We start from the raw sequence: 26671 nt of genomic DNA, 5'->3' as shown, positions 1-26671 counted from the left end.
TGCAGTGGAAGCACGGAGTCCTAACCAGTCACACTCCAGGGAATTCCTTTTTTTTTTTTTTTTTACAGTGGTGTCATTTCTCATAGGCCCCCTTTGTTGGCAGAACCAGGAAGTGTATATATATATATTTTTTTTTCTAAATAAATTTAAATATTTTTGACCGTGATGGGTCTTCATTGTTGTGTGGGCTTTCTCTAGTTACGGCAAGTGGGGGCTACTCTCTAACGGCGATCCTCAAGCTTCTGCCTGCTGTGGTTTCTTGTTGTGGAGCACAGGCCCTAGGGCGTGCAAGCTTCAGCAGTTGTGGCGAATGGGCTCAGTTGCCCCGTGCCACGTGGAATCCTCCCATACCAGTGATCGGACCCTGTGTTCCCTGCACTGGCAGGCAGATTCTGTTCTTAACCACTGGCCCACCAGGGAAGTCCCTAGAAGTATGTTTACATATGGTGTTTATAATTGAGAAATTTCACTTAGAAAGCTGGACCTCTAGCTTCTCTTCAGAAACCTGAATGCCTGATCATGATCAGCTGGGAAACTGGCGATAATCAGCTGGCAGATGGTAGGGGTTCAACATTTGTTTTCTCACTGAAGTATTTATTGCATGCCTATTGCAGGCCAGGTACTTGGTTGTATTATGGTTCTTCTAACTTCTGGTGCTACGTAGTATGAGACGGTAGTACCCTAGAAGCTAGTTACACCCACTGTGTATACTTGTAGGCAGTGGAGTTTCAGTACCCAGTCCTCACTTTTGACTGCTTTCTTCGCTCCAGCTGGAAGGAAAGCTGGATACCCTTACATGTCCAGAGCCCACGCCAATGCCACCTCCTCCTTGGGGCTGTCACCAGTGTGCCATCTCAGACGTCACTTCTCCATTCTCTAAGCTCTTTGTCCTTCTCACAACATTCATCACCTTCTGTCCTGAATCATTGGTTTTCAGTTCAGAAATGCCACTCCAGGACTCTTGCCTGGAAAATCCCATGGACAGAGGAGCATGGTAGGCTATATATAGTCCATGGGGTCGCAAAGAGTCGGACACAACTGAGCAAGTTCACCTTCTTTCTTTCTTTACTCCTGACGTATTAATCTTCTCTTTCTGGTAAGGAGACGGTACACTCTTTGAGGCCAAGCACTGTATCTGTCTTTCTTGGGTCTGTCTATGTCCTTAAATCTAACATAAGTCCTGGCATATTGTAGGCATTCGATGAAAATTTTGGTTAAAAACAATTGCTGTTGACCTCTCTGATGGGTGCAGCGTGGCATGGAGTAGTAATATAATTGTAAGCAAAACAGACATAGTAGTTTTGTCCTCAGAGAGTTAACTGACTTCTAGGGGAGAAGGATATTAATAAAAATCATATAATTTGTATTTGTAGACTGATTTGAAAAACATGATCTCTATTTGCATTATTGTCCCCAGTTGGCTTCATACATATGCACCCTTAGAAAATATATATAGTGTTGGTTGATGTTGTGTTTTCCATTTCAGGGTATTGCTCTCTTTTTTCCTTCCAAAATATATCTTGCAGAGTTATATAGGGTTACATCATCCTTTTAAAGTGATAGATAGTAGTCATTAGTATGGCTACACCATTCCCCTATTGATGGGCATTTAGAAAGTTTCTGGGTTTTGTTTTTGCATTACAAACAATAATGCAACAGGTCTTTTTGTGCACTTCTGCTTTTTCTCTGGTAGATTCCAGGAAATCAAAGTGGTGGGTCATAGGCTTGCTTTTCTTTTTCATTTTTTGTTCTACACATGCCTATGTCATTAGAATTCATACAGCACTTTTGTGATTTAAAAAAATACGCTAAAAAATAGAAAGAAGTAGGTAGATGGTTCATGTTGCTGGCTTTTAGAACGTAGAGGTGCCTGATCACTGTCACATGACTGTTACATAATCTGCTAACCATTATGTAATAAAATCTGCAAAGGATGCTCCTGCGATTACACGTCACCAAGCAGAAAAATCTCAGGCCTCCAGCCCTGTTTTCAAGATGAGAAATGTCTCCTTCAGAGATTTTGGTATTTTTCTGATACAAAATGTCACCGAGAATCAGTGACAAGGGTTTCCTACCAGTAAAGCCTTCTTAAAACTTTTGTTTTCTTTTTGGCTGTCACAAAACCACAGAGCTGGAAGGGACTTATTAACAGCCTCATGCACTCTTGTAATGGTTTCCAAAGTACAGTTTTGAGTTGTTGCAAAGGCCGAGTTTGGGTGGGACAGTTTTTCTCAGCTGGAATTCTTATAAACACCATCACCTTAGGAGTGATTAAGACAGGAGCTTAAACATGAGCTGGTAACAGCAGAAGTACACAAAGATCTAAAGCGATGCTCAGACAGCAACAGATAAATACAGTAATTGCTACTCTTTGAATAGCAGGTTCTCCAAATGCTCTCCAGGCACCATGTCACTGACTCCTGAGACAAGACCCACTGACTTTAGCTGGGGACACCAAGACCTAGAGAGGGAATCTTGCACTCAAGCAACACCTGTTGGACAGCTCCTGATCAGACATGTGCAGAGCTCATGGGAAACACAGATATTAAGAAAGACAGGGGTATCTCTGGCAATCCAGTGGCTAAGACTCTACACTTCCAATGTAGAGGGCAAGGGTTCTATCCCTGGTTGGGAACTAAGATCCCACGTGGCACATGTCATGGCCAAAACTTTTTTTTTAACTTTTTTAATTATGAAAGATGTTGTGGGGTGGGAAACCAGGGGAAGGTGGGTCTTTGCCTGGAGAGATCAGAGAAAGCTTCAGAAAGGACATGAGGACTCAGTTGGGGCTGGAAGTCAAGAAAACAAGGAGGGAAGAAAGAAAGAACATTCATACCCAGTGAACAGCATATACAGGCACAGAGGCCAAAGTGGTCGAAGAATATGGTAGGTACAGAGAGCCAAGACCATGTTAGAGAAAGAGAATTTGGCATGTTGTGGGCCCTGAGTCTTCAATAAATATCTGGGGTGAGTTAGAGAGATAGAATGAGTGGTTCAATGGTAAATGTGTTCAACAGTCTTGAGTATGTGCTGGACACTTTGCAAGCACCAAGGGTTCAGTGAGTGATGAACCACAAAAGCAAAGTTCACAGTTAACATGGTGTGTGTATGTGTATGCTAAGTAGCTTCATCTGTCTGATTCCTTGCAACTCTATGGGTTGTAGCCCACCAGGCTCCTCCGTCCATGGGATTCTCCAGGCAAGAATACTGAGTGGATGCCATTTCCTCTTCCAAGGGATCTTCCCGACCCAGGGATCAAATCCGAGTCTCCTAAGTCTCACTGCACTGGTAGGTGGGTTCTTTACCACCAGCCACCTCTAGGAAAACCATCAACGTGATGGGTGGAAGACAAATCCATGGAGTGAAGTGTGACCAGCCACCAGAATTGACGCCAGTGTAGTCTACACTGCAGGAGTCTGGTGAAGTGACAAATCAAGGAGACAGTATTTGGCTTGGTCTTCCTCAATGCTGGTTTCCATTCAGGGAAGTTGAGGGCTGAGAAAAGTCATTTCCTTTGACGTACCCAGATTTTATTTTATATTTTATTATTTATTTATTTATTTTTTGGCTGTGCCATGCAGCTTGCAGGATCTTAAGTACCTTACCAGGCATTGGACGCAGTCGCTCAGCAGAAAGCATGGAGACCTAAACACTGGACCACCAAGGAATTACCAACTTAACCAGATTTTTAAAACAGTGTATTTAGATTATTACACTAATGCAACTACTGCGGTGTTGGAGAAGACTCTTGAGAGTCCCTTGGACTGGTAAGGAGATCCAACCAGTCCATCCTAAAGGAAACCAGACCTGAATATTCACTGGAAGGACTGATGCTGAAACTGAAGCTCCAAACTTTGGCCACCTGATGCGAAGAACTGACTCACTGGAAAAGACCCTGATGCTGGGAAAGATTGAAGGCGGAGAAGAAAGGATTGAAGAAGGAGAGGACAGAGGATGAGATGGTTAGATGATATCACCGACTCAATAGACATGAATTTGAGCAAACTCCAGGAGATAGTGAAGGACAGAGAACTCTGACCTACTGCAGTCCATGGGGTCGCAAAGAGTCGGACACGACTGAGCAACTGAACTGAATGCAACTACTTTAATAACTTTAGTAAGTGGCTTCCATACTCACTTGAATCCCAGGAGGCGGTATATTATTATTGCATTTATAGGTGAAAAAGCCGAGGCTCAGAGAAGTTAAGTAACTATTCCAAGGTTATGTTGCTAGTAAGTGGTAAGGCAAAACGGGAACCCTCGCTCTTAGATACAGCCTGTAACATCGCCATTCCCCTCAAGGCTGGATTCAGTCTCACGTGACACTGGGCATCTTATTTGCTTTTTTAAGCCTTGGTATTTCTACCTGTAAAATGGGGGTGAGGGATCCAACTGTCAGCTTCTTCTCAGGCGCGGTCGAGAGCTCATGGTCAGATCGCATGGATAATGGGGAAGACCGAGAAGTGGAAGCCGCGAATCTCTCCATCCGAGCTCACAGATCCAAGTTACCACCTCTGGGCTCCAGCCAGGTTCCCATGACAACCCGGCCAGCCGCCATCCTGGGACCGAGGGATGCGTCACTTCCGGCCCGTTTATTTCCGGGTCCCGCCCCAGCCCGGCGGCGGCGGGCCTTTAGGCTCCGAAGCGAGACGCCGCCGCTTCTCGCTCACCCTTCTGCCTCCGGCTTCTTCTCCGCCTCCGGCGAGCGTCGGCCTCTCCCTGGCCCAGCGCGCAGCCGCGGCCTGGCCTCCCTTTGGGCCCGCCTCCTATACGTCACTTCCGGACTGAGTGCTTCCGGGTCGCCGCGGCCCCAGGGTACTGGTCTCGGTCTCGCGCAGCCGGCCGGAGCTCCGAGCGCCCAGCCGGGCCCGGCTCCGGCGGCGGCCGCGGCTGTTTCCTGCTCACCTCGGCCGGGGCGTCCTCGGCGGCGGTGCCGGGGTAAGGGCGGTTCGGCCGCGGGCGGAAACGGCGTCTGGGGCTTCCCTGGGCGGAGGGGGCGCCCTATTCGGCGGGGCTCGGCCGGCCAGGGAGCGGGGTCCCTTCGCGGCCGGCGAGGGGGCGATGGGCGACCCTGCCTTTCCGGCACTCCGGGGGCCCGGCTGCTCCTCAGGATACCCGTTCCCCCCCGAGGGCTGCCTCGCAGCCTCCTGGGGACCGGCAGTGGGAGGCTCGGGGCAGCTCAGGAGGAGCACCCCATGTTCGGCGACTGCCGCGGCAGCAGAACACCCCGATTCCATCCGCAGGCAGTTACCGCGCAGTTGGTCCTCAGCCCGGGCTCCGGTGACAGACCGGGGTTTGTGCTCACTCTGTGACCTTGGACAAGTCACTCCATCGTCTGAGTCTCAGTTGGCTGGTTAGTTCAATGGGGAGTGAACCTGTCTGCTCGGGGCCGGGGTGGGGATGAAGGGAGATGCATACGAAGCACAGGCTCTGGCATACAGCAGGCATCCAATAAATGATGCGTGCGTGCTCAGTCGCTTCAGTCGTGTCCGACTCTTTGCGACCCCATAGGACTCACTATATCCCCGCTAGGCTCCTCTGTCCATAGGATTCTCCAGGCAAGGATACTGGAGTGGATTACCATGGCCTCCTCCAGTGGATCTTCGCAGCTCAGGGATGGAACCCGGGTCTCCTGCGTTGCAGGTGGATGCTTTACCGTCTGAGCCACCAGGGAAGCCACTCCCCCACCCCCCGCCAATAAATGACAGCTGCTGTCGATTCGGCCACAGTCCCTGGGGAGGGCCCGAGATTGGGACTAGGGTGTTTTGCACAACTGATGTGGCGCTTAGAGGCTGTAGGAATCAACAGACTGGGAATAGCAGTTGCCAGCTTCCTTGTGCTGCGGGGAGGGGAGCCTGCTTGCTCCAGAGCCCCTCTGCCAGCGGCAGCTGCCACTGGGGAAGCCCAATTTCAGCATCGGCTGAGGCTATTTTCAGAGGTCGGGAAGCCCTCTTTCTGAATCTCTCTGGGATTAGGTTGGGGTGTGGGGACCCTCTGGTGTTGTCACTGCCAGTGGAAGGTTGCCTAGGATGTGTCTCAGGGGCTTGGGGATGAGTGCCAAGGAGTGGGGTGCGGAGGTGGAGGGGGTTGATGGGCACTCCCCTTGCTGCTGTTTGGAGGCCCAGGGAACTCTGAGCGGCCTGAAGCTAGACCAGGGATCTGTAAACCTGTGGACTGGGACAGTGCCGGGCCCAAAATAGCTTCTGCCTGTGCAGGGAGGAGGAAGCCTTCAGATGCTGCTTGGGGAATGTTTCTGCTTGAATGGGCCAGCTGAGGTAAAGCCAAGCTCATGCTTTGCTATCCAGAATCATTTCAGTTCCGTTCAGTAAGGTTTTAAACAGAGCTAGCTTTCCTCTGAGATGTTTAAAAAATAATTAAAATGCCACCACCCCCTCCCCCCCGCCCCCGACTGCAATATCTCTCTTTAAAGGGGGGCCCAGATTGTGAGTGCAGGAAGGTGCTGACCAGGTCTCTTGGCTCTGGACACCCACCCGATTCTGTTAGGGATGTTCATGGTACCATGCTTTTTTTATTCTTCCGCCAGCCTGGCATGTCTTGGCATTCCAGTCCTTGGGTTGCTTGGAGAAATTAACGGCTTCTGTCACTGCGCTGTCTTGGTATCTGTAACCACGCTGTTTTTGCACAGAGCATGTTTTTTGTTGTTCTTGCAGAGTGCTAGGAATAAATTGCTGGCTCTGTGCTCAGAAGAGACACCAGCTATGACCAGCTACAATGCAGCCTGTATTCTCAGAAAATGAATTCAGGAGGGATGATGTCAGCTGCTTTACCACTGGCCGGGCGCTGGTCAGCCTCCCCTCTCAGCCCTTGAGCTTACGTCATAGAGAGATCTGTGCTCTTCCAGTCCCGCTCCATGTGAGAAGATGGGAGTCTCGGCTGCCACTGAAATTTTTAGAACTCAGCTGTGCTGGCCCTGCCATAGGGTGTCTGCCTTCGTCAAGCCCTTCTGAGAAGAGCTGTCCAGCAGCTGGACAGCTGTCCTGAAAGCAGCGCAACTCAGAGCTTGAGTCAGGGTTTTGGCATCAGACCCGGGTTCAGATCCCCGAGCCCCTTCTCCCTGTCCTTATGGCTTAGGGTGAGTGACTCGGCCCCTCTGCGCATGCACGCTGAGTCGCTTAGCTGTGTCAGATTCTTTGTGAGCCCATGGCCTGTGGCCCACCAGGCTTCTCTGGCTGTGGGATTCTCCGTGGCCGTGGGAACACTGGAGGGGGTTGCCATTCCCTCCTCCAGTTGGCCCCTCTGAGCCTCAGTTTTTTCTTGTTTAACCTTGGGGTTGTCGAGTGGATTTCGTTGATTTTCATGGGGCACTTAGCAGAGGGCCCTTCTGTGCTAATCCCTTGGTGAATGGTACTCATGGTAACCATAGATGAGCAAAGTAAAGGAGGAAAATCCCAGGCCACGGGGCCGGCCACCCCAGGTTCAAATTCCAGCTCTGACCTTTTCAGGCTCTGTTGAGCAGGTTGTTTAATGGCAGAGCCTTGGTTTCTCTCCTTGTAGAACTGTGAGGATTAAACTGGATGATGCAGTTAAAGTGGAAAGCCTGAGGCCTAGTGCACAGTAGGACCACGACAATTGTTCCCTTCCTTCTTGCCTTTCCTCAAGGATCTTGTAGCATTTTCTTTCACCTGTTTGCTCACCAGTGGAGGATGGTTCAAGATTCCCCTTAGATGTGTTTCCCGCCCTTGGCTTTAGGACTTTGAATACCAGCCGGGCTGTTTGCAGCCCTTTTGCTTGTCTATTTGCCAGCCACAAACAAGGGTGGAGACTGTGGTATGGTTACAGCACTGAGCAGACGCTGACCTGAGCTTGAGGGTGGCTGACTCTGTTTTTGTAAAAAAAAGTCAGTCTCTATTGGCTCAAGCCTGACTTCTTGGGAGAAAAATCATAGCAGTGTTTCGGAGGCTTGATGTCGCTCTGTCTAAATTGTTCTCAGATGTACTAAAAAACAGTCCCTGGGGCCAGAGGCCGGATGGAAGCTTCTTTTAGATAAATAAAAAAAAATGGTAAATGCATATGGGTTTTTTTTTTTTTAGCAAGGACAGTGATGTCTTCTCTCAGGTTGCAATGCAGTTTTATTTTTAAAGCGAACACACATACTTTGATACTGAGCAGTAAGCCTGTTCAGCTAGAATTCAGGACAGAGCTCTGTCTTCTCAAACGCTGTGCCCTCCTGTCCCCTGCCTACGCCCTGTCCCCCCCACTGCACCAGCCTGGGGCCTGGCACCGCGGAGGCCTGCATATTGCTGAGCTCAGGAATCATGGGAGGAACACAGCTTTCCAGTCCTCAGGCCAGGCTTGGAACCTGGGGTCCGCCTTTTCCTAACCCTGAGCTTACATAAGCCCGTGGCAGATCATGTCATGGAGCCTTGCTTTCTTCCCGCTCCCGCTGGCCTTCCAGAATTCTAAGGAGGGCTAAATGAGAAACGTGAGCGTGGTGAATGCTGACGTGCTTAGCATCGTGTGTTTTGCCTGTTTTATCAAATACCTACTGTGTGCCAGGTGCTGTTAGGCATCTTGGTGAACAAAACAGACATTGTCCTTGCCTTTGCAGGGTTGACTGCTTACTGGATATTGAGGGGGAAACAGACAGAAGATAGTAAATGAATAAAGTTGAAAATTTCCCAGAGTATTTTTTTTTTTTTTGGCCACACCCAGTGACATGCAGAACTTACCCCACTAGGGATTGAACCCATGCCCCCTGCAGTGGAACTGTGGAGTCTTAACCACTGGACCGCCCGGGATGCCCAAAGTTGATGATTTCAGATGGTGATTACCCCGGGATAATGGGATGACAAGGGCCAGGCAGGTGCGATTTACTGAGCTGGGGTGGTCAGGGAGAGCCTCAGAGGAGTGATGGTTGAGTTGAGACCTGAATGATGAGAGTGAGCCGGCGACAGGAGGGACCAGAGGAAGAACATGCAGAAGGAACAACATGTGCAGAGGTCCTGAGATCAAAATGGGCTTGATGCGTTTGAGAAGCAGGCAGAAGGGTCTGTGTGGGTGGACCTTAAAGGACAGGGATGGCTGTTCTGAGGGCCACAGCGACCTTGGGCAGGAGGGAGAATCTGATCCCAAGTGGCACTGCTCACCTGTGTGCTGCTCAGGTCTGAGCCTTGGGCTTCCTTGGCAGGGCAGTGGGTGGGAGAAGGTGGCCTCTCTGTGTCCCTAATTCTCCTGCATGTCTTACCCCCCAGGCGTCTCCCCAAAACTGGAGAAGCCAGAGGAGTATCTCAGTGCCGCCTGCGTGATTTTATGGACTTCCTGATCGTCACCAGGCTCATGGGCACTTAGGACTTCTGAGCTGGACTCAGAGCTGCTGGAGGACTGTGCAGGTCCATCCCATTCCACCGCAGCTTGTTTTTGGTCCCTCACCATCTCCCACAGCCAACAGGAGCCCCCCCACCACACATACACATCTTCCACAGCCAACAGGACCCTTCCCTTCCCCCCCCCACACACACTCAAGACAGCGGCAGGTTTTTATGAAGCGTGTGCCCTGCCCTGGCACTGTGACCTTTCCTGAGTCACTTGGTCACAATCTCTGCACCCATGGAGCTTGTGGGCAGGAAAGGCAGGCCAGGTGAGTGTGAAAGCACATGTCCACCCCGGTGGGAGATATTTGCCTCACTCTGATCTCACCTCCGGAGAACGCTTGGCAGGTGTAGCACCTTCCGACACTGGGAGCATCTGCGCCTCATGGGCCTACTCTGAGCTGGCATTCTGGAGAGCGTTCTTTTCCTTTCCTTCCCTTGGCTGTACTGGGGCTTCGTTGTAGCCTGCAGGCTCTTTGTGGCAGTGTACAGGCTTCCCTAGTTGCCCCAAGGCGTCTAGGGTCGAAGTTCCCTGACCAGGGATGGAACCCTCACGCCCGGCATTGGAGGGCAGGTTCTTTACCACTGGACACCGGGGAAGTCCCTGAAGAGCTTTCTGTACAGACTGCAGAGAATCCTACCAGCTCTGGACTGTAAGAATTATTAACCCCCTTTTTCAGATGAGAAAACTGAGTTGAGTACTTGGCCCAAGTAACCTGGAGAAGCAGATCCAGGGTTCACACCCAGGCAGTCCAGCTTTGAAATCTGTCTGTAACCCCTATGGGCTGTGTTGCCTCCCCTGGCCCTGGCAGTATCCCTTGATGAATACAGATTTGCTGCAGCATCGTTGCGCCAAGAATACTGATGGATCTGTGCCTACTCTACTAACAAGTGGTCAGGGAGACGGCAAGAGTGTATGAATCCTGTGCGTCCAGCTTATAAGGTTCTGTCCTCTCCCAAGAAAGAACGGTAAAAAACAAAGGTGAGGTGGGATTCCCTCGTGGTCCTGTGGTTAGGACTTATGCCTCCACTTCAGGGGGCACAGGTTCAATCCCTCATTGGGGAACTAATATCCCAGAAGACAGGGCATGGCCAAAACCCCCACCCCGCAGAAGAACAAAGGCAGATCAAGGGACTCTCCAAGGGTCGGCAGCCAAAGTAGCCTTTTTTAAAAAAAATGATTACAGGTGTGATCGTGTACTTGTCCCCCTTGCTTTAAACCCTTCAGTAGCTGCACGGGGCTCTTGGAATGAAATGTCTGACTCGTTGAGACCCGAGGCTGGGATCCTGCTGGTGTGGCAGCCTTGTGTCCTGTGAGACCCTCCTCCTCTCTCTGCTTCAGCCTCACTAGCCTTTTCCTTTCATTTCGAGGAATGATGTGCTTCTCGGTCTTCCCCTTCCAGAGCGTTCTGCGGGTCCAGGCAGGCAGCATGTCGACGCTTCTGGCAATGTCCCTGCCTCTAAGCCAGAAGCCATGGAGGAAATAAGGTAGCCCCCGTCCCTGGATCGGATTAGATGGGGAAGCCCAGTTCAATGGATGCAAAATACAAGGATGACTTGTTCCGAAAGTACGTGCAGTTCCACGAGAGCCAAGGGGACGCCACCCCCGGCAGTGATGAGTCCCTGCGGGCGGCAGCCTCCACCCTGCTCAGCCTACACAAAGTGGACCCCTGCTATCGATTCCGGCTGATCCAGTTCTATGAGGTGGTGGAGAGCGCCCTGCGCTCGCTCCGCTCCTCCAGCCTGCGGGCCCTGCGCTGCGCCTTCAGTGTGCTCGAGACGGTGGGCGTCAACCTCTTCCTCTGCCCTTGGAAGAAGGAGTTCAGAAGCATCAAGGTAAGGTCTGGGGACAGGCTCTGCATGCTGCTCTCCCCTCTTGCGCCTTCCTGTCCATCTTGGGAAGAGGGTTTGTGCCCGTGTAATCTCCTCCTTCCTCTGCTTGGGCCCTCCTGGCTTCCCTGCTGCCACCTGGCCTCCCTGCATAGTGCCTTCTCTTCACTGGTTGCCTGCCCCTGGCAGCTCACATCTGAAACCGTGAGGTTGGAAAGGTGGGCAGCACCCAGTTATGCAGGGCCTTGGAGCCGGGGGCAGGGGCTGGAAATTATTCTAAGGGGGCTGGGAAGCTGGCAGGGCCGGGATCCAGTTTCCATTGGAGAAGACGACTCCTGGCAGTTGTATGGGAGGTAGACCGCGTGGAGGCCTTGAGGAGGCTGCCGCGGGCGAGGGAGACAGGGATGAGAGGGGAGGAGGAACTGGAGACCGAGAGTTCTGAATCGTTCCAAAGGCGGTGGTGGCTCAGGAGAGTTCCCCGGGGCAGGCTAAGTCTCATGGAAATACCAGAAAGGGTACTCGCATTGCTCCTGGGTGTTTCTGCCTCTGACCCGATTCCCTTTCTCCATCAGTGTTTGACCTGCACCTCCCCAAGGAGCAGGGCCCCTGCAGCCCATGTGGAAGGCCAGTGGCTTTGCTCCCTGCCCCCCCCAGGGCCATTTCCCTCAGACCCCTGCGCTGAGTTGTTGGGGAGCAGTAGCCTCCATCTGCCGCCCTGAGATGGCCCCGAACCCTGCTCCCCACCTGCCCGTGTGCAGACTGGGTGCACCCCGCCCGGGTACAGTCTCCGCGGTGTGTCTGGGAGAGAAGAACCCACCTCTGCTCCTCTGCCCTCCCTTCCCCTAGACCTACACGGGCCCCTTCGTGTACTACGTCAAGTCGACGTTACTGGAGGAGGACATCCGAGCCATCCTGAGCTACATGGGCTACATGCCTGAGCTGGGGACCGCCTACAGGCTCAAAGAGCTGGTCGAGACGTTGCAAGTGAAGATGGTCTCCTTCGAACTCTTTCTGGCCAAGGTAGAGTGCGAGCAGATGCTGGAGATCCACTCGCAGGTCAAGGACAAGGGCTACACGGAGCTGGACGTGGTGAGCGAGCGCCGGGGCAGCGCGGAGGACGCGCGGGGGTGCGCGGAGGCCCTGCGGCGGCGCGCCGAGGCCCGCGAGCCGCTGTCGGCCTCGATGGCGCGCGTGGTGCTGCAGAAGTCGGCCAGCGAGCGGGCGGCCAAGGACTACTACAAGCCCCGGGTGACCAAGCCCTCGCGGTCGGTAGACACCTACGACAGCTACTGGGAGAGCCGGAAGCCTCCCCTGAAGACCTCGCTGAGCCTGCGGAAGGAGCCGGCGGCCGCCGAGCCGGGGGACGAGCTCAAGGACGAGATCGTCCGGCCGCCACCCTCGCTCCTGACCGTGGCCGGCTCCTCGCACGGCGGCGCCGACGACCTGCCGGCCCCCGCGCCCAGCAACGGGCTCGGCCTGCTCCGCGGCCCCTATCTGCCCGGCTCGGACGACGTGGATCTGTACACGGACGCGGAGCCCCGGGCCGCCTACCGGAGGCAGGATGCCCTGCGGCCCGATGTCTGGCTGCTGAGAAACGACGCCCACCCCGGCTACCACAAGCGCTCGCCCCCCGCCAAAGAGTCCGCCCTCTCCAAGTGCCAGAACTGCGGCCTGTCCTGCAGCGCCGCCCTCTGCCAGCGCTGCGACAGCCTGCTGGCCTGCTCCCCGGCCGCCAAGCCCAGCGCCTTCCCCGGCAAGGCCTCCGGGCACGACAGCCTGGCCCACGGGGCCGCCCTGCGGGAGAAGTACGCGGGCCAGACTCAGGGCCTCGAGCGGCCGCCGCACCTCCACTCCAAGTCCAAGCCGCCCACCGCCGCGGCCGCCACCTCCCGCTGTGGCTTTTGCAACCGCCCGGGGGCCGCCAACACCTGCACGCAATGTTCCAAAGTCTCGTGTGACGCCTGCCTCAGCGCCTACCATTACGACCCCTGCTGCAAAAAGAGCGAGCTGCACAAGTTCATGCCCAACAACCAGCTGAACTACAAGTCCACCCAGTTCTCCCATCTCGTGTACAGATAGACGCCACCCCTCACCTCCCTGCTCCAAGGGCTACACCTCCGACCTTTCTGGTGTCACGGAGAAGCAGCGTTGAGGCATAGATCTCAGAAGCAGAGCCCTGCCCTTGACCACGCGGGTGTTGGGGGATCCTGGGGCCGGCCACCCCACGTGGGAGTTCCCTTACCGACTCAGATTATTTCAACTGATGGCTGCTTTGTCGTCTGGCAGGAGAGAGGGTGGCGCTTCTGTTGGGATTCCTTTTTGCTAATCTCTCCACTCCCTGTTCCTGTGTTTTTTTTTGTTTGTTTGTTTTTGTTTTTTTTTTTTTTGGTGGTGGGGGGGGTTGTTTCTTCAAGATGGTTTCTATCTCTGGGACTCTTGCCGACCACTCACTCCCACCGCGAAGCCAACTTGGATTGGGAAGGGCCCCCCCGGGTCGCTTCCAGATGCCCACCTGGAGCGGTGAGCTAGAGGCCTGTTGGCTTGTGAAATGAGCCCTCCTGCCACACCGGGCCTCCTCCACTGGCTCATCCCTCCGCCGCCGTCCCCAAACACCGGGACCCCCGCCGGCATCCCCCGCCTGCCTTCCCTGCCTCTACGCGTCAACGGTGACCCGAGCCCAGGATTCACTGAATGTCATGCTGTTGCTTCCACAGCTCAGCGCAGCGTGGGGTCTGTGAACTTGGCCCTCACGCTCTGCAGTGTGGACCTTCCACCGCGGCACTGACCCCCGCCCCCCCCCCCCCCCCCCCTTTCTGTCGTTTGCACATCCTTCTCTTCCTGTACTGTACATAGATATTTTTGAGATTTATTTTTAAATAAATATTCAACTTGCCCTGTGTTTCAAAGTGGTGAAAACATTACCGATGTAGCTATTTATAAAGATGCCCCAGGTTCTTTAGTCTTCCAGGGGAGGGGGCTCATGCCCTTCCACCTTGCTGCCTGCGCTCGCCGCAGCCGGAAGGTTGAGTGGAGCGTGCGGGGGCGGAGGAGGAACAGAGACTATGTCCCCTGGGCTCGTGGAGAGCCGCTGTCTTCCCTGCAACCAATCTCAACACCTACCTCCAGTGCGCACCTCGGGGGGCTCGTCTGGGCTGAGAGGTCTCTGCGCCCGCAGACTGTGACCACCAGTGACGAGTCGGGAACCTCGCCCTGTGGACCCTCAGCCTGGTCTTCGCCGCTTGCTGAGTGGACTTTGCACTGCAGTCTCCTCGAGTCTCAGTTCAGAAGGAAGAGGGTTTGGGATCCCCACCGCCCCTCCACTTCAGTCCTCTCCTCTTCCCCTGTTTCCAGGACGCCTCTGTAACCTACGCGACCTTTTTGCACTAGAAGTGGTTACGAGTCTGCGTACGCGCAGCAGATGGGCGCCTCCTGAGATTCTTAGCCGAGCCTCCTCTTAGGTGATTTAACTGACCCCCAATTATCCTTTTGGGTTACAGAGGAGGAGCGGGGCAAGAATCTGAAAATAGAACCGCTTCCGTGTGAACTAACAATATATTTTAGCCATAAGTGTTGGTGATGTACAGAATGTTACGGGGATTGACCTGCAGTGGGTTTTCTGATGGGAGGAGGTATTCAGCTCCTGAGCACATTTCCATCTGGCTGAATCCTGAGGCCACTGTGAATTTGCTGATGTTCTTCCAACTCAGTTGAGAGATTTTAAGGTTTTCAAAATCTTCTATGGCTTTTTTTAATATATATATCTAGTAGATCACTTGTAGATATTCCATGTGTATATAAAGCTGAGTTTCAACTTTATTACTAAGGCCCTCCCACTCGGGGGCACCCATCTTTGATGTTCTTCCTTTTCACATTTCAGACGTGTCAATGCCTGTCCCAGTCCTGACTTTCCCAGTTTTCCATTTTCAGACGGCTCTAGCACTACACTAACTCTTAACCAGCCGTGATGCCACGTAACTTATACAGCAGACAGAGGCAGGAATAACCCACTTGTTCTGGAAGAGAAAGCCCAGTGTGGGTTATCATCACGGAAACACTGTGTTGATGGGTTGGAATAGGAAATGCTGTGACCGTGCTCCTCCTCGGTGTGTATCTTAATTGTATAAGGTTGCTGTGATTGAGATAAATAGATGCGAATTTAAAAATGCAGATGTTTTGCATTTGGTTTCTACCAAGAGTTGAAATGTTGAGAGATGCTTTAAAAAATAATAATAAAGTGTCTTCCATTGTTAATGAAGTGTTTGGGGTTTTATGTCTCTCCTCTCTGCCGCTCTGAAGTTTGGGTTGCTTGGGTTTGTTTTTTTGCTGTTTTTTGTTTGCTTTTTGCTCAAACCATGTTTTGTTCTTTAGTGACAGGACTCACATTTTCTCCTCCATGAAACTCACAAATGATAACAGCCAGCATTTGAGTGCTTGTTCTGTGAGACAGACTTTAAAAAAACAAAAAGATTTATTTATTTGTTCAGGTTGCTCCGGCCTCTGCTGCGCGGCCTTCTCTCGCTGTGGTGGTCTGGGGCTACCCTAGTGGCGGTGCGCCGGTCTCTCATCGCACTGGCTTCTCTTCTTGCCAAGCACAGGCTCTCGGTGCCCACGCTTCAATAGTTTTGGTGGGTTGGCTCAGTTTTTGCAGCACAGGAGCTGAGTTGTCCCCTGGCACGTGGGGTCTTCCTGGACCAGGGATTGAACCCGTGTCCCCTGCATTGGCAGGTGGATTCTTTACCACTGAGCCACCAGGGAAGCCAAGCCAGGCATGTTATATGCTGAGACTTTGGAGATCTCATGTAATAGTCTCGGTCCTCCTGGAAGATAACCTAAATCCCATCTTACAGATGGGGAAACCAAGATGTGCAGAGTTCAGCCATGCTTCTAGGAGTGGGACTGCAGACTCCAGGAGAAATGATTGTTAGTGGTGACAGACAGGAGTTAAATAACAGTAAAGGGTGTTGTGTTAAAAAAAAAAAAGGCAATCCCATTTAAAAATGTTTTGATTCATTTAAATGCCTCAAGAGGATCCTGGTCAGTGTAATGCTAGCTTGTCTCTAAGAAAGAGAAAGCAGGGCCAAGAATCTTTCGCAGAATCTTGGCTTTTCAGTCCCCTCTATTCAGGGCAGACCATACTACTTACCCATTATAGCAACAATAGGAGATTTTTTTTTTTTTAATTTTTTTTAATTTTTAAATTTTACATAATTGTATTAGTTTTGCCAAATATCAAAATGAATCCGCCACAGGTATACATGTGTTCCCCATCCTGAACCCTCCTCCCTCCTCCCTCCCCATACCATCCCTCTGGGTCGTCCCAGTGCACCAGCCCCAAGCATCCAGTATCGTGCATCGAACCTGGACTGGCAACTCGTTTCATACATGATATTTTACATGTTTCAATGCCATTCTCCCAAATCTTCCCAAATGAAGTTTCCAGAAACTGATATAACATGGCAAATCAACTTCAATAAAAATAATAAATAATGAAGGTTGACTTAACCTACATGGCAAAAATCTTCAGGGCAATGTAAGAGCAGCTGTGGTTTGGGGACATCCTGGCTTTATCCCCTGGTGGGGTGTCTGTGCCACCACGCAGCCCACTCTGGGGGCTTGGCCCCCACGAGGCTGCTCAGCTGTCCAGGAAGAGACTAAACAGGTCTCTCCAGCTCACTCACTGGCTGAACAAATATCCAGGCCTTGGCCCAGACAAAGGCCCAGGTGCTGGGTTTGATTTTAGCAACAGCATAGGAAATGGCACTGCCATCCTGGCTTCCTGGAGATGAACACCCAGCCTGGGAGAGCTAAGGAAGCCAGACACTCGCTCCTGATGCTCCTGTATCTATCTGAAGGGGAGCAGAGACTCTGAGCAGCTTGCTTGATTTGCATATGTAAATGACAAGCATATTTAAGCATCACCAGGCCCACCAGCTGTACAGCATTACCATGAGCCTTGCTGCCAGCTCTGAGCACCGACCTGTGGTACCCCACACACTCAGAGGGATAGAGCCATGGCAGACATTGCCAATTAAACTCTGGTAGCTGCTCACTCACCCTCCCTTGCTAATAAAAGCCTGGAGGTTTAGACATCTGGCCAGCAGGATAAAGACTGCCTTTCCCAGCCTCTTCTGCAGCCGAGCACGGTCATATGGTTAGGTCTGGTCTGTAGGATGGAAAAGTGCTGTGACTTCTAAGACTCGTCCTTCAAAGAAAGAAGCTTGTGCCTCCCACCCTGACTGTGCTGGCTGGAACGGAGCAGCTCTGTGCGACTCTGAGGCAAAGGTCAAGGCAAGCGGGGCATGGCAAGTGGCTGGAAGGGGCTGGCTTCCTGTCACTTAGGAAGCCAGCATCTTACCTGGCCTGCCCCACCTATCTTCAGATTTTATATGCAAGAAATAAACTACTCTCTTGCTTAAACCCACATTTGTATTTTTCCATTTGCTCATTTTAGAAAACTTGATTTACAAAGAAAGCCAGACGAGAATAATGATGCCGCACGTACACTGAACCCAGGGCTTCAGTGGTTGAATGGTTAACGACTTCCGGCCAACCTGATATTTTCTGTACCTGTCCATCCACTTCCCCGACTCCTAAATTCCCTGGAAGCAAATTCCAGACATCTGTTTCATTTAGGAACATTTCAGTTTGCATATCTAAAAGACAAGGACTTCTAATACCCTGACCGTATTTAAATTTTTATAACAATTCCTTAATTAAGCAACAGATATCAAGTCAGTGTTCCCAGGTCTGGTTGTCTCCTAACTGCATACTTTAAAAACTGCTCGCCCTGGGGTCCCAATAAGGTCTCACACTCTAGTGGATAGATCTTTAAATCACCTTAATCCTAAAGGCTGTCCCCATGGAGGGACACTTCTCGTTCTTTTTCTTTTTTATTCCTCCTGGAATGTATTTTTTGAAGAGACTGGGTTGTTCGTCCTTTGGAGTTTGCCAGAGTCTGAATTCTGCTGATGGCAGCCCCTGCTGCTGTTTATCGAGTTCCTCTGTTCCCTCAGCCTCCTGAAATTTGGCAGTTGGATCTTTTCTTTTTCAACTCCTTTCTGTTTATTTGAACATATTGTTCAAAAGTAGAAAAATAAACATTTCTTCTGCAGCTCCATCAATAAGGGGTGAGAGAAAGGCACAAGGCAGAATCGGGGCTTAGTGAATAAAGAGAGTCAGGGTTCCAGACGGGGTAGGGCTGGGTCCAGGTCTGCAGACACACAGGTCTCCATTGGCAACACCTCAGGTTCTTATAAGGAGACTGAAGGGGTTGAACGGGACCCCTTGGGCCTCCTGGGGATGCAGCAGTGGTGCAGGCGGCCCTGGGGCGGCAGTCCCGCCCTGGGCCGAGCCAGGATGCAAGCCTGGAGCTCCGGGCAGATGTGGCGCGGCATGTGCAATGGCCGGTCAAGGACGACCCCCAGGGACGAGTGGGCCACGGCCCCCAGGACCTTCAGCATCACAACTAGCTCTCCCTCCAGGCCACAGGGCGCTCCACGCCTGCAGCCGCCTCAGGTCCTGGGTCCCGGGGAAGAGGCGAGAGCTGCAGCTCCCGTTCTTCAGCGAGAGTGACTCTGCCAAGGCATGCTTGGCTCTCTTGAAGCCCTCCGGCTCCCGTGGCAACAGGGAAGGGAACCGGCCCCCGTGGCAGCCCATCCCCGCCACAATGGGCTTGGATGTGGGGACAGGGCCTGCTCTGGCCAGGTCCAGCCAGGTCCAGCCTCACGATCAGCAACACCAGGACCCAAGTTAACGCCACGGCTAAATCTCAATGGCTTGTCTGGCCCCAGGGCTCTGCTTTTAGCCAGGCACGTGGGGCAAGCCCAGCTGATGTGTGCCAAGTGAAAAGGCAAAGGGAAAATGGAATCTCCACTTGGACTACAGAGGGGTGAGTGGGTGGGGCCAGGCACCCAGCCAGGTGAGCCGGGGCCTGTGCCAGGAAGGAACGAGAGACTGAGATTCAGTTGCAGAAGAGAACTTTGTTTCTGAGAAGTCCCCATGCCCGGAGAGTCTCCGGGTTAGGACTCCTGGGGAATGCCTTTAGCTCGCTGACTTTGGGGAGCCCCCGAAGGAGGCTGACGCTAGTGGAAGGATGGGAAACTGACTCAAGGACCCTCAAATGGGGGCAGGGACATAGAGGGGTGGGTGAGACTGCCTGAGCCACAGAGAAGGGGCATCCTTTGAAGGTGCAGAAGTTTTAAAGTCCGCTGTGGCTCTCTTTTCTACTGCTACTTTTGTTACCTATGCTTTTGACATTAAATCCAAGAAACTGTTGCCAAATCCAGCTTCATGAAACTTTTGTTTTCTTCTAGGAATTGTTTTTTAGTTTCAGACTAAAACTAAATTTGGATCTTCAATCCATTTTCGGTTTTGTGTATGCTATAAGGGAAGGGTCCAGCTTCATTCTTCTGCATTTGGATGTCCAGTCTTCCCGGTACCATTTGTGGAAATGGTCCTTCCCCCCACTGACTGGTCTTGGCGTCCTTGTGGAAGACCTTCGGACCACATACGTAAGGGTTTAGTTCTGGCCTCTCTCTTCTGTTGGTCTCTGTGTCTGTCTCTGTGTCAGGACCACACTGTTTTGATTACTGTAGCTTTGTATGTAATGTGTTTTGATAAGCCCTCCAGAGTTTCTGTTGTTCTTCAAGATCGTTTTGGCTATTCGGGGTCCCTTGAGATCCCATTTAAATTTTAGGAACTTTTTTCCCCATCTGTGCAAAAATGCCATTGGGGTTTTGATAGGGATTACATTGAATCAGTAGATTATTTTGGGTAGTATGGACATTTTTAATGATGTTCAGTCTTCCAACTTGTGAACACAGGATGTCCTTAATTTGTGTCTTCTTTCAGCAATGCTTTGTAGTTTTTGGTGTACACGTTCTTCGCTGCCTTGGTGAGATTCACTCCTAAATATTTTATTCTTTTGATGCTATTGTAAGTAGAATTGTGTTTGTATTTCCTCTTCAGATTGTTCGTTATTTGGGTATAGAACAATGAATCATAGAGAATAATGTGTTGATTTTGTATCCTGCAACTAATTCTTACATTAGTTCTAACAGGTGTGTGTGTGTAAACTTTTTAGGGTTTTCTACATGTAAGATCATGTCATCTGAGAATGGATATAATTCTACTTCTTTCTTTCCAGTTTGAATGCCTTTTTATTTTTTTCCGGCCAAATTGCTCTGGCTAAGATTATCAGTGCTATGTTCCATAGAAGAGGCAAGAGTGGGCATCCTGGCCTCTTCTCGAGGCAAAACTTCCAGTCTTTCACCGCTGAGCATGAAGTTAGCTGTGGCACACGTGCTTTGGAAATGGCTTTTATTATGTTGAGATGGTTTCCTTCCATTTCTAGTTTGTTGAGTGTTTCTTTCTTTTTTACCATGACAGTGCGCTGAATTTTGTCACGCACTTTTTACGCGTTGATTGCAGCGATCGTGTGGTCTTTGTCCTGTCACGCACTTTTTATGCGTTGATCGCAGTTATCGTGTGGTCTTCGTCCTCTTCTACGGGTTGATCGCAGCGATCGTGTGGTCTTCGTCCTCTTTTACGTGTTGTTCGTGGCGATCGTGTGGTCTTCGTCCTCCATCCTGTGTGCTGTATCACCTGGGAGTTGACTTTTTTTTTTTTTTTCTTTTCAGTAGTTGATTTTTGAGGCTTGCTCATTTGTGGGTTGGGTTTTTTGTTGTTGTAAGAACACTTCACAGATGTTGTCTTTTTTTATCAGGAGGCACATGGCGTCGAGTTCTGTCCCTTTGGAATATGGATAGCCTTTAAGGCTGTTACTCAGTACTTAGATCCGTTATTTAACTGGAGACTGAAAAATGGAGATATTCCAATTGTAGTCTTAATTGTTTGGCAACTGGAATACTTCTATAAAAAGAAACTTTTCTGTGGTGCTGTGAATTTCTACCCGGGACAAAACTGTATAAAACTAAATACATGAGCACACACAGGAGAGCATGTAAAACTGATGTAATTGGGGCAAGGCCCATGCATTTCACCAGTTGTACCAAAGTCAGTTTCCCGGATGTGATATCACTCTATAGCTGTGCAAGATGTTACCTCTGAGAGAAACTGGGTGCAGGGTACATGGAACCTTTCTGTACTATTTTTGCAACTTCCTATAAATCTAGGACTTAAAAAAAAGTTAAAAAGAAACATCCCTCATCAACTATTTTGCTACTAGTGATATAGTTTACGAAAAGCAGGATAGATGTTTACTTCTTTCCCTTTGTTTTTACTTAGAATACTGAGTTGATGCCTTAGAATCCCCTAACAGTGACTGATTCTTTTTAAACTTATTTTGTATTGGGGTACAGCTGATTAAAAATGCTGTGATAGTTTCGCTTCAGAACACTGAAGGGAGTCAGCTGAACATATAACATGTATTCACTCTCCTCTAAACCCAGTGACTGATTTTTAAAAAGTATTACTCTGAACTCATTGATTTCAGTATATCTTAAGTATTTCAACCCACTCCATTATTACTGTTATTGACTTTCAAGTCCCATCTTTGTTCAGTGGGAACCTCCTCAGGCTGGCTCCCGAGTCCTTTTGACCTGACCCTGAAACCCCACTTGCTTCCTCACCATCTGCTATAATGGGGGCTCCAGGTTCACCTTATACATTTCCTGCCCAAGTCCTGGAATTGAAGGTTTCTCCACAGAGCCCTGGGTCCTCTCCCTGTGAAATGACGTAAAATCCAACCCAAACAGCAGCAGAACATGTACTGTCTCCTGTCGCGAGCTCCGCAGGGAGGTCAGTTCCAGGACCGGCTAATCCCCTCGTCCGACAGAGGCGTTAAGGACCCGGGGCCCCGGCAGGTCAGCGAGGCCGTGCCTCGTGTTAGAGCTGCCGCCACAGGTCCGAGGAGCACTGCATCCCCACAGGATGGGAGACAAAGGCCAGACAATGGGAAGAGGGTGCTTCCCTGCTGTGAGTGACCGTTTTTTGAGTGTGAGGAAACAGCTGGAAATTCCCTAAGATGTTGCTTCCCTCTCCTGCCGGGACTGGGTCAGAGGCCTGTTGCTCAGCCTTCTCAGGTGAGACAGCGGAACAACCAGGAACGGCTTTACCTCCGCTCGGCTCCTCTGGGCGTCCTCTGCTGGTCACAGGGCCTTCAGCTCTGTGCGTGACCCTCCCCTGCAGCTTTCTGGCCTCTCAAGGAAAACCCTCCTTCCCTGGCTTGCTCCCCTTCACCCTGTTCAGTTCAGTCACTCAGTCGTGTCCGACTCTTTGCGACCCCATGGACTGCAGCACGCCAGGCCTGCCTGTCCATCACCAACTCCCAGAGTTTGCTCAAACTCACGTCCATCGACTCGGTGACGCCATCCAACCATCTCATCCTCTGTCATCCCCTTCTCCCGCCTTCAATCTTTCTCAGCATCAGTGTCTTTTCCAATGAGTCAGCTCTTCGCATCAGGTGGCCAAAGTATTGGAGTTTCAGTTTCAGCATCAGTTCTTCCAATGAATATTCAGGACTGATTTCCTTTAGGATTGCATAGTTGGATCTCCTTGCAGTCCAAGGGACTCTCAAGAGTCCTCCCCAACACCACAGTTCAAAAGCATCCCCGTCACCCCGAGTGAGTGCTTTTTCTGGACGATGAGAAGGTTGAAATGTGAATGACAACACCCAGCTTCCCCAGGTGCCGCTCTGGCTCCCCTCGCCCTGACTCCAGGGCTCTGTTCCAGGCTGACTGGGCTCAGCACACTCCACTTCCCAGCCTCCAAGCGGCCACCGGGGCCTGGAAGAGTCTGATCCCTATCTGCCAGAGTCCCTACTGCTCCCGGGCCCACTGGCATCACCCTTGCACAGTTTCACTAGGCGGGAGAACCCCTTCTCTGAGCCCAGTCTCTGTCACAGGGGGATGGGAGCTGAGGGCCACGGGCACTCCCACCAGCCCTGCTCCCGACCTAGTTCCCCGCTGACGCCGGCAGGCGTTGATCGGGCCACGCTGTTGGCAGCTCAGGAAACGAAGGGGCCAGCATGTGATAGATGCTTTCCCCACTGCCTCCTTTGGCCAGGGGCGGGGGAGGTGGGGTAGTAGCGGGAGGCATTGCAGGGTCGAGGGGGACCGAGAGGTCCAGTCCTGGCCTCCCACCAGAAGGCTGGTCCCTGGGGTCAGGACAGGTTCTCTTGCCTGGTTTTGTTTATCTCACATGTGTTTTCTGTTTGCATCTATGACCAAAGGCTTCCCAGATGGCTCAGTGGTAAAGAATCTGCCTGCCAGTGCAGGAGACTCAGGAGGTTCCATCCCTAGGTTGGGAAGATTCCCTGAAGAAGGAGATGGCAACCCACTCCAGTCTTCTGCCTAGAGCATCCCATGGACGGAGGGGCCTGACAGGCTACAGTCTATCGAGTCGCTAAGAGTCAGCACACACGCACAGCCTGTTACCATAAACAGCTTAGGATGCCTTTTGGAAGTATGAGAGGGTAAAAGCAAACTGATCCTCAAGACTTCCCACTTAACAGACATTGCCACCACCATCCATCCAACTCTTGCAGCCGTGTGGGCTCAGAGCCTGGTTTCACTCAGGCAAAGGCCCACCAGGGGCTGGCCTGCAACCCCAGGGGGCCCTGGTGAGGACGCGTCCCTTGCATCTGTGCGAAAGCAGTCATGGGCTGGCTGGAGGCTAGGCACAGCCTGAGCCGTTCCCACAGAGGGATTGTACGCTTCGGCCACTCAAGATGGTTGCTCTCTTGCTCTTGGTACATATCCTGTTCGACCAGCCCATGCTTCCCTCACATGACTGTCCAGTCCTCCTAATTACAGGGCTTAATCAGATCCTGGTAACTGAGCCCATCTGACATCAATCCCCCCCCCCATAAAAGGTAGCCGCTTCCTCCCTGGGGTACTGAAGGCCGCCGCTGTGTTCTGCCCACCAGCTGCTGTATACGGTGGGGTATCGCTCCACCTTGTGTATTGACCTCTGTGTAAGATCCCTCCATCTGCCAAACCATTACACCTTCCCTGGTGGCTCAGACGGTAAAGAATCTGCCTGCAATGTGGGAGACCTGGGTTCGATCCCTGGGTTGGGAAGATCCTTTGGAGAAGGGATGGGCAACCCACTCCAGTGTTCTTGCCTGGAGAATTCCATGGACTGAGGAGCCTGGTGGGCTGCTGTCCATGGGATCACAAAGAGTCGGACACGACTGAGCGACCAACACACACAGCAAACCATCGGTGCCTCTGCTGCTGCCTCTGGGCGATGGTCTCAAGGCTTGTGGGCCTGTGGGGTGCAGCCCCACGGAGACAGAGGCAGGAATTGGGACCCTAGAGCTCACGCTCCTGCTCATCACCCCCTGCGTTCTACACCCACCTCTGGCAGAGAGAGCCAAGCCATGTTGGCAGAGCTGGGCCTAGGGGCGCGCAACCCCTGCCTTTGCAAAGCCACAGAACACAAACACAGAAAGTGGTTCAGATTCAGCAGCTTTCATCTTTATTTCTAAAAAAGCATCCAGTGACATTACTATTTTCCATCCACTTCTGAACTCTTAAAGAGCCCAGTGAGATGAGGCAATGGCTCCAGCACAGCAGCCGCAGGCCCCTCCACCTCTGACCCACCTCCCCCAACCCGCAGCCCCACCGAGAAGAGCAGCAAATCATTCTTCAGAGACCAGGACCGGGAGTGCCTGGGGGAGGACAGAGGAACAAGGCTGGCCTCCCCACGGTCCTAGCAAAACAGAGTGCTTTAAAAATCCTTCATTTTTACAAAGAAAACCAGTCAAAAGAATACAAGATTCTGATTAACCTTGAACACACCAAGTTTTGCAGGAGCTGTACTGGAGAAAACGTTCTACATTCCCAGGTGGTGCAGTGGCAAAGAATCTGCCTGGCATGGAGACTCATGCGACGCAGGTTCCATCCCTGCATGGGGAAGATCCCCTGGAGGAGGAAATTGCACCCACTCCAGTCTTCTTGCCTGGGAAATTCTATGGACAGAGGAACCCTGGAGGCTACATACAGTCCATGGGGTGGCAAAGAGTCGGACATGACCGAGCACACACACAGCCACACACCTCGAGGAGGCCCAGCGAGTAAGGCGCCTTCTCAGCTCCGCAGAGCAGGGCTGGGCCCGGAGAAGCGGCTCTTGCGCATGGCTGGCCGGCTCCTTGGACGGGTCCCCAGCGCCGGCAGGCGACCTTTCCCTTCCAACCACCAAGCTGCACGCTCCTCGTCAGCCCTACAGCCTCAGGGGCCCGCGGCTGTGCTCCAACCACTCAACCTTCTCTCCTGGAAGCCGGGATGCTCCTGCAGAGCAGCTGGGAGAGGCCCTGCTCCCGGGTAGGAAGCACCACGCATTCTGTTTCCCGCCGGGATTAGGGACCATGTCCTCTGGGGTGAGCATCGGTGACGCGGGGTGGGCCAGGGGCCATTAGAAAGTCTGCCTTCGTCTGTCACACAGGGCAAGATAGTGGAGTCCCTGCAGGTCTGGCTCCATTTGTGAGAGAAACGGCGGGAGACTGAGAGGAAGGGAGCTGCTTGCTCCTTCTCATCCTTCACTCTGACTGTGGTGTTTTCATTTAACACATATTGTCTGGGGCTTTGGAGACCGGGCTCCCGGTACAAAGGTTCTTAATGATCCTGGCTGCTCCATTGGGAACCTTTCAGATTTGGTTTCCTACCCACCACCCAGCAGGGGACACACGTGCCTGCGTCCTGGAGCCAGTGAATAGGGAAGCCGCGAAGGATCTTTTCCTCTTTTTGGCATTTAAAGGCTACTGACGGCCAGTCACTGCTGAGAGTCCTCACACCAGACTCGGGGACCAGCTCCAAGGCCAGACCCACCCTCAGCCAGGCCTGTGCCTTGGACCACCCCCAGCCCACCCCACCCTGGCTCTTCTCACCAAAACAGAAGAACGATCCTGACTGTGGCCTACCCGCTTCGGGCTCTGCCAAATGTGTGGGCCCCTGGGGGCATGTGGACCTGAGACCCCACGAGGCCACCTCTGATGCAGGCTTCAAGGAGAAGGCGCCCCACTCAATGATTTTTCCACATGCCGCTGCACACAAAGGAGTCTGCAGGCAAATGAGGCCGACGTTGGGGGAGGGGTGGCGCGCAGGGCCTGCCAGGGCCCCGCCAGCACCCGTCTGAAGAGGTGGCTTGCCTAGGGGGCGGGCCCTTTGCCTGGCCCCTGGGCCAAGGGTCTGAGCCCCAGACGACGGGACTGAGCCACCTTCTGCCTGGCCTTGCGCCAGCCCAGCCCAAACTTGACCTCTGGGGGCCCAGGAAAAGCTAGCTTCTTCCCCTGTAAGGCCTCACACCCCAAACCTCCAAGTACAGTTGTTCCCAGGGGTCCTACAACCACAGGGGTGCTCGGGGTGCCTTGGGGTGTGGGCTTACTGCTGCAGAACTCCCCAAGACAGCATGTCTTCAGAGTTCACTGGCTGACTGACCACCTTCCTCAGAGGCACTCACTGACTCTGCAGCCTTCACCTCTCTCTAGTCATTGCCTTCTCTGTGTGCTATAGATCTCCTGTCCCATGTCCTGGACCTAAAAGGAAGTACGT

At 52.2% G+C, this 26671-nt stretch overlaps 1 protein-coding gene and 1 pseudogene across 6 annotated transcripts; one reads left to right on the top strand and one right to left on the bottom strand.

Moving 5' to 3' along the window:
• The first annotated feature begins 4612 nt into the window (after positions 1-4612).
• SPATA2 (spermatogenesis associated 2) lies at positions 4613-15410 on the top strand. Of its 6 annotated transcripts, none has more exons than XM_055545285.1 (4): positions 4613-4938; positions 9213-9350; positions 10733-11165; positions 12006-15410. In XM_055545285.1, the coding sequence occupies exons 3-4, from the start codon at positions 10845-10847 to the stop codon at positions 13236-13238; spliced, it is 1554 nt and encodes a 517-aa protein (XP_055401260.1). In that variant the 5' UTR covers positions 4613-4938; positions 9213-9350; positions 10733-10844; the 3' UTR covers positions 13239-15410. The 6 variants fall into 6 exon arrangements, with proteins under 6 accessions (XP_055401260.1, XP_055401258.1, XP_055401261.1 ...); XM_055545286.1 differs by lacking the exon at positions 4613-4938 and adding an exon at positions 4961-5938; XM_055545287.1 differs by lacking the exons at positions 4613-4938; positions 9213-9350 and adding exons at positions 9609-10298; positions 10558-10642.
• A 2991-nt stretch (positions 15411-18401) lies between these two features.
• Positions 18402-26081, bottom strand: LOC129625251 (interferon lambda-1-like; annotated as a pseudogene).
• Between the last annotated feature and the right edge of the window lie 590 nt (positions 26082-26671).

The sequence above is a fragment of the Bubalus kerabau genome, chromosome 13 (genome assembly GCF_029407905.1).
Source record: "Bubalus kerabau isolate K-KA32 ecotype Philippines breed swamp buffalo chromosome 13, PCC_UOA_SB_1v2, whole genome shotgun sequence".
NCBI lineage: Eukaryota > Metazoa > Chordata > Mammalia > Artiodactyla > Bovidae > Bubalus > Bubalus kerabau.
This window is presented reverse-complemented; position numbering and strand designations above follow the sequence as displayed.

What these genes read in the sequence shown, in the direction of transcription:
- SPATA2 (XM_055545283.1), top strand. Translation starts at nt 10,845, where the DNA reads ATGGGGAAGCCCAGTTCAATGGATGCAAAATACAAGGATGACTTGTTC. An exon ending in AGGAGTTCAGAAGCATCAAG is followed by an intron (nt 11,166 to 12,005) that starts GTAAGGTCTGGG and finishes CCCTTCCCCTAG; the next exon opens with ACCTACACGGGCCCCTTCGT.